Source organism: Coregonus clupeaformis, chromosome 2 (assembly GCF_020615455.1).
Source record: "Coregonus clupeaformis isolate EN_2021a chromosome 2, ASM2061545v1, whole genome shotgun sequence".
NCBI lineage: Eukaryota > Metazoa > Chordata > Actinopteri > Salmoniformes > Salmonidae > Coregonus > Coregonus clupeaformis.
This window is the reverse complement of record NC_059193.1, coordinates 8962578-8979376: the sequence shown is the minus strand read 5'-3', so window position 1 is coordinate 8979376 and position 16799 is coordinate 8962578. Positions and strand designations below refer to the sequence as shown.

The following is a 16799-nucleotide window of genomic DNA, read 5'->3' as shown; positions in this document are numbered from 1 at the left end:
GTGCTACCGCTACCTGCTGGACAATCAACAACAGTTCATGCCACTCCTCAATGTATCCAATAGGTCAAGTCACACACAATGACCATGACATTTCTGGACATCAAAATCTATAATTAGTTTTATTATCCAACAGTTAAAAAAAGTTGATTTTGAATCAGTAAACTCTGTATGACTAGCGTATACATGTATTTTTTGTCACTATTCCAGGTCAAAAGGTGGCAGCAATCTCAAAAGTGACTAATCCAAAGGGCATTTACAAACACCACAGAAAAAGAAATAGCTACATCCGTTTTACAATTCGCATGGAACGCTGGGACGTGCGGAGCCCAGCGGTAGTTGAATTCGCCCTCTACGCTAAACATACAATTCCAAGACTGAGTTGTCAGCGAAAGGCCATCACACACCGTTTCAATTTGAGGTATAATCTCTTCTTTCTACAACGCTTTTTTTTGTTGTCTCGTGATTACCTTAGGCGTGACGTCGGCATACAACAATTAATTTAATTGTAAGACCTGTCAGTCAGGCGAAGTTCACATTTAACGTTGGGCGCGTTCGAGCGGTTCACTTTTGTCAAATCGGTGACCATCGTTGGTCATAGCCTTTCAAAGTGTGTTGTATTATTTAATCATTGTCCGACTTGCGACTACATGAACTTGACAAAAATCATGTGATCAAAGGTCATGAAGTTTAGACTGCAAGTTGCTCTAAGTGTTCTTTACCAACTTCATCCTGCAGCCATCGCCTGCATTGTGGGAGGCTCGATTGTCAACCAATCATTAGGGTGTTTTTGTTTGACCACGCGTACGTGACCAAAGACATGACTGGAACAGGAACCATCTTTGCCGCGATACATGTAAAGAATGGATATGAATGTTATTTTTGAGGCTACTATACACACGAATTATGATTTTTTTGACTGAGTTTGTGAGATGGGGGTTGGAGCCATGTTTATTTCGACATTATAAAGATTGCATTTATAAACAATTGCAACACTACCATGTTGATCTGAGCCTTGTTGTATAACCACATTTGTGTCCGGCTGTCGCAGAGCTCACTCCTTGACTTTCGTCTAAAACGTTGGGGGTTATGAAATAACGGAGCCCCATTCATTTTGAAGTTAGTGGGCGGGGCGGACGTTGGGCTATGCAAACATGGCCAAAGGAGTGTGAACAGGGCTGGACCAAAGTTGGGGGAACTGACATTTTGTCTCGCATTTCGGAACATCGCGATGCTATTGATCAATCGAAGCTCACTATAGTTTCTAGCCCCTACTGGATTGACTATTGAATCCTAGCACTATCTAGCCTGCTTGTTAGCACCAACATGAAGGCGACGCTAGGATGGCAATCCGAATTTATACGTACGAAGGATCTCAGTCACTCTTAAACGCGCCTGTTGTCACCTGTTGTGCACTCTCCGCGGGGTTCAAGAAAGCTGGTGTTTCCTTTTTTCAGGGATAAATGTTTATGTATGACATCTAAATGCAATCTAATGGGCTTATTTTCTGGCTTATCATTCAGATGAGAGATCCTTGTCAATGGGTGTAAGCCGGCTGGATGTTCTTTACAGAAAGCTTCTCCTCACCAAGCTTTTCATCCAAGGTTGGGGAAAGCCTGATGATCTGAAAAGGTAGCCTACAATATCCCCACTGTCATATAGGGCATGGCAATCACTAAGTCAATTTTCACCTCATTCTTATTTTTTTGGCAGTGTATATTTAACCACCCTTCATATTTCCACAGAATATTTGAGTTACGGAAAATCGTTGGCGATAGAGAGAAGTGTAAGGAACTGGTACCTAAGGACTATCCTGTGTTTATTGACAAGGTACCCCTCCCTCACTTCAATCTGATAGAGCTTTTGTTCAGCCTAAAGTCTTAACAAACGCTTACTGTACCTTTCCATTTTTTTTCATTGCCATTGACTCAACCTGTTTTATAGTGAAACATCATGCAGTTGTATGTTTTTTTGCTATTGTTTTTAGGTAGAAGATCAGTCTGACTGCAAAATCCACAATGGGTATTTCATATCTCCCCTGGAACACATTGTCCCCGGTATCTTGCCATCCGAGTCCGTCAAAGCCAGGTAATGGAAATAGTACTGTCACTAAATGATTAGTCAAATTATGCAGATTGCCATATAGTAATAATAGACCATGTCTCCTATGACTTGGAAAAATCTATGATTGATTTGATCTTACTTCTGAGTTTTCATTTCATGCAGCTTTTTTTGTTAAAGCTGGAATCCGCAGCGGTGAAACTGACACGTCCGTTTGCGATATTACAACAAAGATGTTACTTCAAACAACGAACACAATTTTTCCCCCTCTGACATCATTGCATGTGCAATAGAAATGCAGAGTATGTACTATTACTATGATTATTATTTTTTACCACGATGCAAGATGCTACTCTGACCCGTAACAAAATAATTACATATACAGTACCAGTCAAAAGTTTGGACACACCTACTTATTGAAGGGTTTTTCTTTAATTTTACTATTTCTTACATTGTAGAATAATAATGAAGAAATCAAAACTATGAAATAACACATATGGAATCATGTAGGAAGCTTTAAAGGGTTAATCAAATCTAAATATATTTATATTTGATAATCTTCAAATAGCCACCCTTTGCCTTGATGACAGCTTTGCACACTCTTGGCATTCTGTCAACCAGCTTCACCTGGAATGCTTTTCCAACAGTCTTGAAGGAGTTCCCACATATGCTGAGCACTTGTTGGCTGCTTTTCCTTCACTCTGCAGTCCGACTCATCCCAAACCATCTCAACTGGGTTGAGGTCGGGGGATTGTGGAGGCCAGGTCATCTGATGCAGCACTCCATCACTCTCCTTCTTGGTAAAATAGCCCTTACACAGCCTGGAGGTGTGTTGGGTCATTGTCCTGTTGAAAAACAACTGATAGTCCCACTAAGCCCAAACCAGATGGGATGGCGTATCGCTGTGGTAGCCATGCTGGTTAAGTGTGCCTTGAATTCTAAATGAATCACAGACAGTGTCACCAGCAAAGCACCCCCACACCATAACACCACCTCCTCCATGCTTTATAGTGGGAAATACACATGCAGAGATCATCCGTTCACCCACACCGCGTCTCACAAAGACACGGCGGTTGGAACCCAAAATCTCCAATTTGGACTCCAGACCAAAGGACACATTTCCACCGGTCTAATGTCCATTGCTTGTGTTTCTTGGCCCAAGCAGATCTCTTCTTCTTATTGGTGTCCTTTAGTAGTGGTTTCTTTGCAGTAATTCGACCATGAAGGCCTGATTCACACAGTCCCCTCTGAACAGTTGATGTTGAGATGTGTCTGTTACTTGAACTCTGTGATGCATTTATTTGGGCTGCAATTTCTGAGGCTGGTATCTCTAATGAACGTATCCTCTGCAGCAGAGGTAACTCTGGGTCTTCCATTCCTGTCGCGGTCCTCATGAGAGCCAGTTTCATCATAGCGCTTCATGCTTTTTGCGACTGCACTTGAAGAAACTTTAAAAGTTCTTGAAGTTTTCTGTATTGACTGACCTTCATGTCTTAAAGTAATGATGGACTGTCATTTCTCTTTGCTTATTTGAGCTGTTCTTTACATAATATGGACTTGATATTTTACCAAATAGGGCTATCTTCTGTATACCCCCCCTACCTTGTCACAACACAACTGATTGTCTCAAACGCATTAAGGAAATAAATTCCATAAATTAACTTCAGAAGGCACACCGGTTAATTGATTTGCATTCCAGGTGACTACCTCATGAAGCTGGTTGAGAGAATGCCAAGTGTGCAAAGCTGTCATCAAGGCAAAGGGTGGCTATTTGAAGAATCTCAAATATATTTGTTTAACACTTTTTTGGTTACTACATGATTCCATGTGTGTTATTTCATAGTTTTGATTTCTTCACTATTATTATTACAATGTAGAAAATAGTAAAAATAAAGAAAAACCCTTGAATGAGTAATGTCCAAACTTTTTACTGGTAGTTATATATACACAGTTGAAGTTGGGAGTTTACTTACAGTGGGGAGAACAAGTATTTGATACACTGCCGATTTTGCAGGTTTTCCTACTTACAAAGCATGTAGAGGTCTGTAATTTTTATCATAGGTACACTTCAACTGTGAGAGATGGTATCTAAAACAAAAATCCAGAAAATCACATTGTATGATTTTTAAGTAATTAATTTGCATTTTATTGCATGACATAATAATTTTTCGATACATCAGCAGAACTTTTTATTTGGTACAGAAACCTTTGTTTGCAATTACATAGATCATACATTTCCTGTAGGTCTTGACCAGGTTTGCACACACTGCAGCAGGGATTTTGGCCCACTCCTCCATACAGACCTTCTCCAGATCCTTCAGGTTTCGGGGCTGTCGCTGGGCAATACGGACTTTCAGCTCCCTCCAAAGATTTTCTATTGGGTTCAGGTCTGGAGACTGTCTAGGCTACTCCAGGACCTTGAGATGCTTCTTACGGAGCCACTCCTTAGTTGCCCTGGCTGTGTGTTTCGGGTCGTTGTCATGCTGGAAGACCCAGCCACGACCCATCTTCAATGCTCTTACTGAGGGAAGGAGGTTGTTGGCCAAGATCTCGCGATACATGGCCCCATCCATCCTCCCCCTCAATACGGTGCAGTCGTCCTGTCCCCTTTGCAGAAAAGCATCCCCAAAGAATGATGTTTCCACCTCCATGCTTCACAGTTGGGATGGTGTTCTTGGGGTTGTACTCATCCTTCTTCCTCCCAACACGGCGAGTGGAGTTTAGACCAAAAAGCTCTACATGACCTTCTCCCATTCCTCCTCTGGATCATCCAGATGGTCATTGGCAAACTTCAGACGGGCCTGGTCATGCGCTGGCTTGAGCAGGGGGACCTTGCGTGCGCTGCAGGATTTTAATCCATGACGGCGGAGTGTGTTACTAATGGTTTTCTTTCAGACTGTGGTCCCAGCTCTCTTCAGGTCATTGACCAGGTCCTGCCGTGTAGTTCTGGGCTGATCCCTCACCTTCCTCATGATCATTGATGCCCCACGAGGTGAGATCTTGCATGGAGCCCCAGACCGAGGGTGATTGACCGTCATCTTGAACTGCTTCCATTTTCGAATAATTGCACCAACAGTTGTTGCCTTCTCACCAAGCTGCTTGCCTATTGTCCTGTAGCCCATCCCAGCCTTGTGCAGGTCTACAATTTTATCCGTGATGTCCTTACACAGCTCTCTGGTCTTGGCCATTGTGGAGAGGTTGGAGTCTGTTTGAGTGTGTGGACAGGTGTCTTTTATACAGGTAACGAGTTCAAACAGGTGCAGTTAATACAGGTAATGAGTGGAGAACAGGAGGGCTTCTTAAAGAAAAACTAACAGGTCTGTGATAGCCGGAATTCTTACTGGTTGGTAGGTGATCAAATACATATGTCATGCAATAAAAAGCAAATTTATTACTTAAATCATACAATGTGATTTACTGGATTTTTGTTTTAGATTCCGTCTCTCACAGTTGAAGTGTACCTATGATAAAAATTACAGACCTCTACATGCTTTGTAAGTAGGAAAACCTGCAAAATCGGCAGTGTATCAAATACTTGTTCTCCCCACTGTAGGTTGGAGTCATTAACTCGTTTTTCAACCACTCCACAAATGTCTTGTTAACAAACTTGTTTTGGCAAGTCGGTTAAGTAATTTTTCCAACAATTGTTTATAGACAGATTATTTCACTTATAATTCACTGTATCACAATTCCAGTGGGTCAGAAGTTTACATACACTAAGTTGAATGTGCCTTTAAACAGCTTGGAAAATTCCAGAAAATGATGTCATGGCTTTAGAAGCTTCTGATAGGCTAATTGACATCATTTGAGTCAATTGGAGGTGTACATGTGGATGTATTTCAAGGCCTACCATCAAACTCAGTGCCTCTGCTTGACATCATGGGAAAATCAAAAGAAATCAGCCAAGACCTCAGAAAAATGTTTGTAGACCTCCACAAGTCTGGTTCATCCTTGGGAGCAATTTCCAAACGCCTGAAGGTACCACATTCATCTGTACAAACAATAGTACGCAAGTATAAACACCATGGGACCACGCAGCCGTCATACCGCTCAGGAAGGAGATGCATTCTGTCTCCTAGAGATGAATGTACTTTGGTGCAAAAAGTGCAAATCAATCCCAGAACAACAGCAATGGACCTTGTGAAGATGCTGGAGGAAACCGGTGCAAAAGTATCTATATCCATAGTTAAACGAGTCCTATATCGACATAACCTGAAAGGCTGTTCAGCAAGGAAGAAGCCACTGCTCCAAAACCGCCATAAAAAAGCCAGACTACGGTTTGCAAATGCACATGGGGACAAAGATTGTACTTTTTGGAGAAATGTTCCCTGGTCTGATGAAACAAAAATATAACTGTTTGGCCATAATGACCATTGTTATGTTTGGAGGAAAAAGGGGGACGCTTGCAAGCCGAAGAACACCATCCCAACCTTGAAGCACAGGGGTGGCAGCATCATGCTGTGGGGGTGCTTTGCTGCAGGAGGGACTGGTGCACTTCACAAAATAGATGGCATCATGAGGAAGGAAAATTATGTGGATACATTGAAGAAACATCTCAAGACATCAGTCAGGAAGTTAAATCTTGGTCGCAAATGGCTCTTCCAAATGGACAATGACCCCAAGCATACTTCCAAAGTTGTGGCAAATGGCTTAAAGACAACAAAGTCAAGGTGTAGTCCCGTGTAGCTCAGTTGGTAGAGCATGGCGTTTGCAACGCCAGGGTTGTAGAAAATGTGTGGGCAGAACTGAAAAAGCGTGTGCGAGCAAGGAGGCCTACAAACCTGACTCAGTTACACCAGCTCTGTCAGGAGGAATGGGCCAAATTCACCCAACTTATTGTAGGAAGCTTGTGGAAGGCTACCCGTAACGTTTGACCCAAGTTAAACAATTTAAAGGCAATGCTACCAAATACTAGTTGAGTGTATGTAAACTTCTGACCCACTGGGAATGTGATGAAAGAAATAAAAGCTGAAATAAATAATTCTCTCTCCTATTATTCTGACATTTCACTTTTTTTAAATAAAGTGGTGATCCTAACTGACCTAAGGGAGTTTTTACTAGAATTAAATGTCAGGAATTGTGAAAGACAAATACATTTAAATTCAGTTTAAGGTATGTCAACTTCTGACTTCAACTGTGTGTATGTATGTGTGTGTATATATGTATATAACAAATGGCGACCAGTGGCACTGTTTCACGTTATGCGGATCTCAGCTTTAAGTAAAGTAAGAAGCCTTGTCTGAGGTAGAACAGCCCATAGGGCAGTTTTCCCTCCGAACAGGATGCTATCGCAGGGCCTCACTCCAAATCCATCTCTTTAATGCTAACTGCCTAGCAGAGAGGCGTTGGGTCCCATTTTTAGTCTTTGTTATGACTCAACTTTCCAATCTCAAAGCAGACACTAATCACAAGGCCTGTTTTTTTGTGTTTTAAGGTTCCAGTTTATAGTTCCAAAGAAGTGGAGAAAGCACAAGCCAGTATGCATTCACTTGGCTGGGACTGGCGATCATGTAAGTTACATTAGCTACTACACTGTTCATAATATTCTTTGCACTAACAGGGTAGCTACATTTGTCAATCAAATGGAATAGCTTCCCCTGATCAACTGCACAAACCAGGTATCAACTTTCTTTATGATGCACAACCTCTCATAGAAAATGTCTTTATGGCTTTATTATCAGTTCTTCTGGAAGCGGCGGACCCTCATGGCCAGACCCATGATAAAGGAGGCAGGAATGGCATCACTTCTCCTGGAAAACCCTTATTATATCCTTTTAATTAGAGAAATTGTAAAATAAGTATTTAAGTATTCATATACTCTTTACATTGTAAATTGTTTTAAATATTATTATTCCAATTCCTTAACTGCGACGTGTACATGGCTACCGGAAACCAAAAGAACAAGTGTAAGTCATCCCCATAACCTTCTGTCGTCGTTTTTTTCTCTCTCACAACTTCTACAATTATTCGAGAGTCATGGCATTGTTGTTATGATTTGTGCTTTATGCTCTGTGCTTTGTCTAGTCGTTCTAGCCTGAGGAATGTGTCAGACCTCTTTGTGATGGGAGCAGCGCTCATCCTGGAGTCTGCAGTGCTGCTACACTGGCTGGAGAGGGAGGACTACTGGCCCCTCGGCATGACTGGTATCTCAATGGGAGGGCATGTGAGTACACACCACACAGTCAATCACTTTATTACCAAAAGTAGACATATCAGTGTAAGTGAATTCCTAAAGGAGATGGAACAATCAATGGAAGCTCTCATCTTCTCACAGATGGCATCATTAGCTGTAACCAATTGGCCAAAGCCCATACCGCTGATTCCCTGTCTCTCCTGGACCACCGCTTCCAATGTTTTTACCACAGTAAGCATTCCTTTATCCATTTCAAATTTACAAAGCACATTTCTCATGCTGGCAAGTCTTTAATTTCCGGTTTTAAAAACTAAAAGCAAATCAGAAAACTGCCCAAATTTGTTAAGCGCTGTACTCTGATGAAATACATACTTTGTGTTTTACAGGGTGTTTTGAGCAAAGCTGTGAACTGGAGGGAACTGGAGAAGCAGTATGCAATGCACTCAGTGTACGAACAGGAAATCATCAGACTGTTGGAGTACTGTGGGGTATACCTTAAAATTCCATACCATAATGTTAGGCCTACATATTGTACTATATCGTACCATCTGTTTTATAGGTTGAGATGATGTTGTCAATTCAATCAATCCTTTTTACAGCAGTTGTCATAAATTGCTTTACAGATTGGTTCATTATTTAATAATTGGTACATTATTAGTGCGGTCAATTGGTTCATAATTGACAAGACACCCTTTAATTTCAGGTTGATTCCTTCAAGATGGGTCAGGAGTTTCTAAAGAGCTCACTTGACACGCTTTCTGGTCTGAATCTCTCCACGGAACTTCTGGGTCTGCATGCCCCCGAGAGGGACCGCATGGGGCTGCACACCACTGCCCTGCGCTCCCGGGCTGGGGAAGTAGCTGATGGACAGGACCAATTGATTGGACAGCATCACGATCATAGGCTGGACCAGATGCTTTCCTCTGGGAGCAGCGGCGGACCTCGGGTGAACAGGCAGCACACCAACATCAGCCAGGGCGGTGGTAGTGGGTGGCAACGCCAGTCCCTCCATACTGAGTCTCTGGACTTTATGAAGGGTGTCATGGATGAGTGCACACACATCGCCAACTTCTCAGGTGAGAATTGACAGATTCTTATAGAGCTGGGACCCAAAAAATGCTGCAGCTGTGCAGTATAAAGATAACTTAAGCCTTGCTATCTTTGTTTTCCAGTGCCGGTGGATCCCAGTCTGATCATTGTGATACAGGCAAAGGAAGATGCTTATATTCCACGCACAGGTGTGCGCAGTCTACAAGAGATCTGGCCGGGCTGTGAGGTGCGGTATCTCAACGGGGGCCACATCAGCGCCTACCTCTTCAAACAGGGACTTTTTCGGTGAGTAAATGGTTTCACAATTTCACAAAGAGCCAGATGCCCATTGTCTTCTTTTTATAATATTCTGAATTACTTATTTGGTATGTTTGTCTTACAGGCAAGCCATCTATGATGCCTACGACCGATACCTTAAAAAGTATTCCAATACCTAGCCACTAAAACAGAAACTCATCCTCACAGGAAAAGGATGCCATTTTCTAATTTGTAAATAATTTCAAAGTATGCAGTAGAATTTGAGGACATCAAATAGTCAAACAAATCATGAAGGATACATTTGTAGCATGTTATCCATACACTTACAATGTGGTGCTACTGAAATGACAGATTTATGTAAAAAATTGAAAATATTGTTTATATGGATAAATGGGTATAGATATGTCTTTCTAAAGCTCACACATGATCCCACATTTGCCAATTCCACACTTTGTGCTCCTCAACCCATTTTTATCCATGATGTTGCCTTCACCAATTATTCTAGGACTAAAGGCTGTGATCAAGAGGTGCCTCACTTTATCTTAAAATGTTAATATCTTTCCCCAAACCTCTCCTGCCCCACATTGAATTATTCTCAATATTTCTGATCCTGCCCTGCTCTAACATGTTATACACCTGTTACTTCTTACAAAAGTTTAGATGGGGGATATTGTACACTGTAGGTTAACTCCAACCCTAATCTACCACACATGATTCTAATAATTAGCTGGTTGATAAGTTGAATAAGGTTAGTTACAACTGGGGTTGGAGCGAAAACCTACAGGAGGGTAGCTCTCCAGGAACAGGGTTGGAGTGAACCTACAGGATAGTAGCTCTTCAGGAACAGGGTTGGAAAGCCCTTTGTCAGAGTATTGGAGTAAACCAGTGTTAATAGTATAATATAGTCAATGGTAAATAGTCTAATCCCTCATAAACCAAATGTATTTTATAATTGTCACAAATTTTCCTTAACAGTGTTTTACTACTCCAGTGGACCTTCTGTTTTCAACTCTGAAATAAAAAGGAATTGATACTGAGATTGACCTGTCTGTTTTTCATTCAGGTGTGTTACATCTACAAAAACATTTTTCATCTGCAGAAATCTAAGTAACATAACTCAAATCAGGAATGCAACTCAAGTGTTTACATGCTCATTCATATGCAGTACACAATGCATATTATGACGCCACAGTTGACCTTATTATTACGAATATGAAAGATCTGTTTACGTCATATACATTGTTTGTGATGAATTTGTTGTACGTATCCAATAGGCAAAGTGCACAGATAAAATAAAATCCATCCCGTTTGGGCCAGATGAGCAAAATGAATGGTATCTGTACAGTTCTGTAATGATCGTTCTGATACTGTAATGAACAGTATCTAGAGCCATACAGAACTCTGACATTCGGGCCAGAAGGAATCAGATGACCTCACAACTGGGACAGACAACATTTCTGGGGGTAGAATTTCTGATGTGATGACTTCACAATAGGGCCACATATAGAATCTGATGTGATGGCAACAGAATAGGACCAGATGGAATCTGGTCTAATGACTCTGGGGTCAGGCACAATATGTAGCAGATAGTCATGTAGCAATAAGAGTACATCCCTGTAATTTACAGTAACACAATTATATCTGTGTTCTTGTTTCAAACCTTCAAAAATAATTAATATAAAATTCCTCTACTATATATTCTGTTTTCCTGTCATTCATAGTCTTAAGGAATGGTACAATAGGACACCATAGTCTTATGTAATTATCGACAGGGACTTTTATTTTGAACCAAGGATATTGTTCTATAATCGGTACTTGGTGGTGGAACCGGAAACTGTTATGACGTGTACAGTGACAGCGTCACTTTGTTATGTACACCAGCTGATCTGGCCGTAAAGACGACGATCATCAGCACAACAGCGACCACCGGACTGCATCATAATCTATCAGATGCTTTTGCGAAATGAGCTAACGAGTGGGGGACTTTATTAATCCTTCCAGTGACATTGCTTTTCTCTTGATTATTTTGCTGTGCAGTCAGGGCCGAAAATACCTGGTTAGCGAAGCTAATTCTCACGTCTCGTTTGCTAGCGTTCAAGATGCATGTAACTAGCTAACGAAACTATTTGTGAAAATGGTGGACACTCTGAGAACGAACAGTTTGCCCTAAGGGCATCGGGTAGTGTTATTTGCCTAAAATCGGCCTTGTTTTGAGCGTCTGTACCCTGATACATCTAGCTAGCTAGATAAACCTTGAAGTTGTCCAAGCTAACTGTCTACTGTAACATAGTTGCAGTTAGTGACAACTGCTACATCGAGTAGGCTAAACAAAACCTCGAGACACCAATGAAAAGATACGGGTTCTGACCCTGCTATTTACCCCCGTAACTACAGTAACCCCCTTGCAGTGTAAGATGTGGTTAAAACTATTTTTCTTGCTGTTGTATTTTTTGGTGTTATTCGTTTTGGCCAGATTTTTTGAAGCAGTTGTCTGGTATGAAACTGGTCTTTTTGCCACCCAGTTGGTTGATCCTGTAACCCTGAGTTTCAATAAATTAAAGACCATTCTAGAATGTCGAGGACTGGGATACTCTGGGCTTGCAGAGAAGAGGGATGTCAGAGAACTGGTCGAAAAGTCAGGTAAACTTTTTCATGACAGAAACCAATTTTATCAAAACAACATCACTTGCAAATAGAGTGATCTGATATACTCTCAGGCTTGTTTTAAATTACATCCAAATAAATCCATATTGGTGGTGGGAAAACGGTCTATGACAGTATCAGTGCACTTGTCATTCTGAAAGCTGCTAGAAAGTGGGTCAAAGTTGTCTCACTCAAAGGAATCATGATCCGCTAGTACTCCTCACATATCATGATTCGCTAGTACTCCTCACATATGATTCGCTAGTACTCCTCACATATGATTCGCTAGTACTCCTCACATATGATTCGCTAGTACTCCTCACATATGATTCGCTAGTACTCCTCACATATGATTCGCTAGTACTCCTCACATATGATTCGCTAGTACTCCTCACATATGATTCGCTAGTACTCCTCACATATCATGATCCGCAACAGTACTCGTCACATAACTGTTTTATTCTTCTAGGTGACCTGATGCAAGGGGAGTTGTACTCTGCCATCAAGAATGAAAAGGAGCAAGCTGAGTCCCAGTCTGAGTCCAGCACTACCTTCAGTGGGGAGATGCATTTTTATGAGTTGGTGGAGGACACCAAAGATGGCATTTGGTTGGTCCAGGTAGGTGGATATGATTGCTTTATTGCATGCCCCCTTTAGACCTCTTCCAAAAGTAATACAGCATCTTATATATTACCTCACATGGCTACCATTTTTAACATAAAATGTCTGAGCTCTTCCAGAAGTAACATTTTTGAATGTTCAAAATGTTGATGTTGAAATCTTCAGACTAAAATAAATAATTGTTGTTTTGACTCTAACACTGTACTTTGTTCCTCAATGTCTGCTACTTTTCACATATATTGAGGATGACGATAAATTAACACAAAACATCAAGCAGTGAAATAAATGATACAATTCCTACATTAAACACTGATGTTATATCGTCCTTTATCTCTTTCTGTAGGTAATTGCCCAAGATCGAGATGCTCTTTTGAGCAAAGCCAACTGGGGTAAAATGGTCCAAAAGGTTTCTCAGTTTGGCATTCGCACTGGCACTTTTAACTGCTCCAGTGACTCAAGGTAAGTTGGATGCAAACTTGAACTGCATAACACTTAATTATATTTGTCAAGTGCATGATATTTGTATTTATTATGGATCCCATTAGCTGCTGCCAAGGCAGCAGCTACTCTTCCTGGGGTCTGGCAAAATTAAGGCAGTTATACAATTTTAAAAACATTACAATACATTCATAACAGATTTCACAACACACTAAGTGTGTGCCTTCAGGCCCCTATTCTACTACCAAATATCTACAACACAAAATCCATGTGTACGTGTGTATATACATTTGTCTATGTTTGTGTTGCTTCACAGTCCCCGCTGTTCCATAAGGTGTATGGTAATTCTTCATGGTAATTGTTCTAGTTGCATTCTGGTTTAGGGTACATCAGTATTTGCATTTTAGTAGCCTAGTTGATGATCCTTTTATCTCTTGCAGGTATTGTCGTAAACGGGGTTGGATGAAATCCACACTTATAATGTCTGTGCCCCAGACCTATGCTTCAAAAGGAAAGGTTATGCTGAAAGAGTACAATGGCAGACGAATTGAGACGGAGCATATCTTCAAGTGGATGACGGCACACGTAGCGTCCCGTATAAAAACCATCCGCATGTCTCAGCAGCTTGTTGAAGAGTGGCACCCCAGTGAGAAGCACCCAGTGAAGATGTTCCTATTTGCCAAGCTGGCACAACCCCCAGCCTTTTTTTCAGCACTCAGTGTCAAGTTCACAGGTCGGATCGAGTTCATCTTTGTAGATGTGCAGAGCTGGGACAATATAACCTCCCTGGAAGAGATAGGTGTGCAACAGTTGCCATCGTACATCCTGAAAATGCCAGAGGGCATCTACAGATATGGGAACAGCATAGGAGAGTTCATCTCTCTACAGGCCATGGACACTTTCCTCCGTTCGGTTCAGCCAGAGGTCAACGACCTGTTTGTGTTGAGTCTAGTCATGGTCAACCTCATGGCCTGGTTGGACCTGTTCATAACACAGGGCGCCACCATCAAGCGCTTCGTGGTTCTCATCAGTACTCTGGGGACCTACAACTCCCTACTCATCATCTCCTGGCTACCCATCCTGGGGTTCCTACAGTTGCCATATCTGGAGGGCTTCTACGACTACAGCCTCAAGCTGTTGCGTTACGCAGACACCACCACCATTGCCTCCTGGGTGAGGACTGACTGGACATTCTACTCCTCCCACCCCGCCCTGTTCCTCAGCACATACCTGGCACATGGGCTGCTCATCGACTACTTTGAGAAGAAGAGGAGGTGCAACAATGAAGAAGAGAACCCAAATAACTTGGAGTGGCTGTCCAGCCTCTGGGATTGGTACACAAGCTACTTGGTCCATCCCATAACCTCCTTTCATAACTTCCCCAACGAGTCTGACTGGGACGATGACCCCAATTTCCTTCTGGAGAGGTTGGCCTTCCCCGATCTCTGGCTTCACCCGCTTATCCCCATCGACTACATCAACAACCTGCCCACCTGGAGGTTCAAGTGCACACAGGTCTGTGGGCCAAACTCTGAAGAGAACAGTGGCAGAGATCTGGACAGCAACATACAAAACACTACAGGAGGACAGACCCAAGGCTTAAACAGTGAGCATGAAGAACATGGCTGTGGTAAAGAGAGAGATTGTGCTTCTGATTCATGTTGTCATTCTGGAAATGGTGAGGATGTACCATGCATGAAAAGGGAAGCGCAAGAGCAGCAAGTGGATTGGTCCCAATGGCCCAGTGACATGATACACTGCACAGAATGTGTTGTGTGTCTGGAGAACTTTGAGACTGATTGCATCGTTATGGGACTGCCCTGTGCCCATGTGTTCCACCAGAAGTGCATTGTGGTCTGGCTGGCAGGTGGACAGCACTGTTGCCCGGTGTGCCGGGGGCCATCCTACAAAAGGAAGCCAGTTAGATCATCTGGTCTGGACCAACTGGAACAGCAGGAATAGCATAATGTTTCTGTCTGCCAACCTGCCTCCTGTCCTGCACTTAACTAATAGAAATACTTGATGTGTCCGTCGTCAGTCCTTGGATCCTTGTAGTTGGTTTTCATTAAACATTTTGGTAGTGTAAACCAAACCTACACACAATAGGGTATATCAGTTGCGAGGGGAAATGTATTTCTAATACTATTAGTCTCACTCAAAAATAATAGCTTAAATAATAGATGAAATCTGCCTGTTGTTCAGATAGTAGATGATCAAAAATGCATTTAAACTATGTCATGGAGAGACTTGAATGCCCTATCTTGAAGTTTGGCCCCACCCCAAAAAGAAAGCAACATTCGGAGAAACAAGAGTTTCGGAACTGTTATGAACAGTGACCTAGGAAATGTATAGGAAACCAAGTAGGATACATTTTGTCCTCTCTTAGCACAATCTTGTCTATCAACATGGTCTACTTTATTCTTGATCAGTATCAATCTGATGTGGAGTTGCTCCACTACCTAAGAATTCTATATATGGGCCTTGAAGCCAATCATTCCCAGATTTATTTAGAAAGTTATATTTCAGGCATGTGATTTGGTTTTTAAGGTTAATTCTATTTGTGCATTCTCTTACCCTGCAGCACAAAAAAGTTTTTTGTTCATAATGGAATGACCCTTGAAATGATGTGCTATGCATCTCTGTTGCTGACTCAGTTTTCATGTATCATTGGAGCATGTCAATGCCTCTTGTCTGTGTTTTTTAACGGATTAACATCATGTAGGTAGGGGATCCCATCAAGTCTATTCACTTGTTCTTGTCATCTGTGTTGTTGGAGTTTGAAAAGAGAATTGGAAGTGTTGACATGTAACATGTTACTCATTAAAATAAACTTAAATTTTCATGTGGAATTTCTTGTCAGTTGGTATTTGCTGGATTTCCCATTCCTGAACCCAGAAACCAGGTACAGGTTGGACAGGTTTCTAAGTAAGTACAGGTATCTCCCTGCAAACATTGTTAACACCACACATTTGCCATTTCAGCTCAGCCAATGACAAAATGTTCCTGCTAATCGGGATCCTTGGGACGTCCAACTCTGACGTCAACCCATTGAAGTTGAAACGTAAAATGGTTAGGGTTTACGGTAGGGACGTCCCTAGGAGACCGGACAGCAATAACATGACAAAATAACTGAAGAATATCTATTGACAAGATAGCCGAGTGACCGCTCTAACAATGGAAATACATGTCCTCGATGATTGAAGGCAGGCGAGATCAGGTTGGACCATTCTAACCAATGAGTGGGTAAACTCGGTTACGCTGCAGTAAAATTCTCGCTAAAGTTTATGTCCACGAGCGATTGAGTGGGCAGATACGCGTGTGAACAACAGGCACAACTAAGTCGTTTTTCTCAAAAGCTGCGTGGCATTCCGGTATATCAGTACACTTGTAACGGCCTACTGTAATGCTGCATTCAAGACAACTTCGAATTCAGAAGAAAATAAAACAAGGTCAAATCATGACGTCAGTGATCTTCAGGTCGAGGTCGGGAAGTCGGAGCTCTAGAAAGATGCCCGAGGTTCCGACTTGGAAATCCGGGTGGATGACCGTTCAAACGATATTTTCCAGTCGGAGCTCGTTTTTTTCCGATATCCAGTTT

General features: G+C 41.9%; 2 protein-coding genes across 3 annotated transcripts; both read left to right on the top strand.

Annotated features, from left to right (window-relative positions):
• The first annotated feature begins 302 nt into the window (after positions 1-302).
• abhd18 (abhydrolase domain containing 18) lies at positions 303-9682 on the top strand. 2 transcript variants are annotated; one of them, XM_041903719.1, is made up of 13 exons: positions 303-418; positions 1521-1629; positions 1743-1827; positions 1985-2085; positions 7493-7568; positions 7740-7824; positions 7937-7964; positions 8083-8221; positions 8333-8422; positions 8578-8679; positions 8895-9267; positions 9364-9526; positions 9624-9682. In XM_041903719.1, the coding sequence occupies exons 2-13, from the start codon at positions 1538-1540 to the stop codon at positions 9676-9678; spliced, it is 1389 nt and encodes a 462-aa protein (XP_041759653.1). In that variant the 5' UTR covers positions 303-418; positions 1521-1537; the 3' UTR covers positions 9679-9682. The 2 variants fall into 2 exon arrangements, with proteins under 2 accessions (XP_041759653.1, XP_041759662.1); XM_041903728.1 differs by lacking the exons at positions 303-418; positions 1521-1629; positions 1743-1827; positions 1985-2085 and adding an exon at positions 2260-2360.
• Positions 9683-11360: 1678 nt separating this feature from the next.
• Positions 11361-16050, top strand: rnf103 (ring finger protein 103). The gene is made up of 4 exons (XM_041903707.2): positions 11361-12139; positions 12612-12760; positions 13107-13222; positions 13642-16050. The coding sequence occupies exons 1-4, from the start codon at positions 11914-11916 to the stop codon at positions 15161-15163; spliced, it is 2013 nt and encodes a 670-aa protein (XP_041759641.1). The 5' UTR covers positions 11361-11913; the 3' UTR covers positions 15164-16050.
• The last annotated feature ends 749 nt before the right edge of the window (positions 16051-16799 follow it).

Coding starts and splice junctions, on each gene's coding strand:
- abhd18 (XM_041903719.1), top strand. CDS start 1,538: ATGGGTGTAAGCCGGCTGGATGTTCTTTACAGAAAGCTTCTCCTCACC. Junction 2,086..7,492: donor TCCGAGTCCGTCAAAGCCAG/GTAATGGAAATA, acceptor TTGTGTTTTAAG/GTTCCAGTTTATAGTTCCAA. Junction 8,222..8,332: donor GTATCTCAATGGGAGGGCAT/GTGAGTACACAC, acceptor ATCTTCTCACAG/ATGGCATCATTAGCTGTAAC.
- rnf103 (XM_041903707.2), top strand. CDS start 11,914: ATGTGGTTAAAACTATTTTTCTTGCTGTTGTATTTTTTGGTGTTATTC. Junction 12,761..13,106: donor ATGGCATTTGGTTGGTCCAG/GTAGGTGGATAT, acceptor CTCTTTCTGTAG/GTAATTGCCCAAGATCGAGA. Junction 13,223..13,641: donor AACTGCTCCAGTGACTCAAG/GTAAGTTGGATG, acceptor TATCTCTTGCAG/GTATTGTCGTAAACGGGGTT.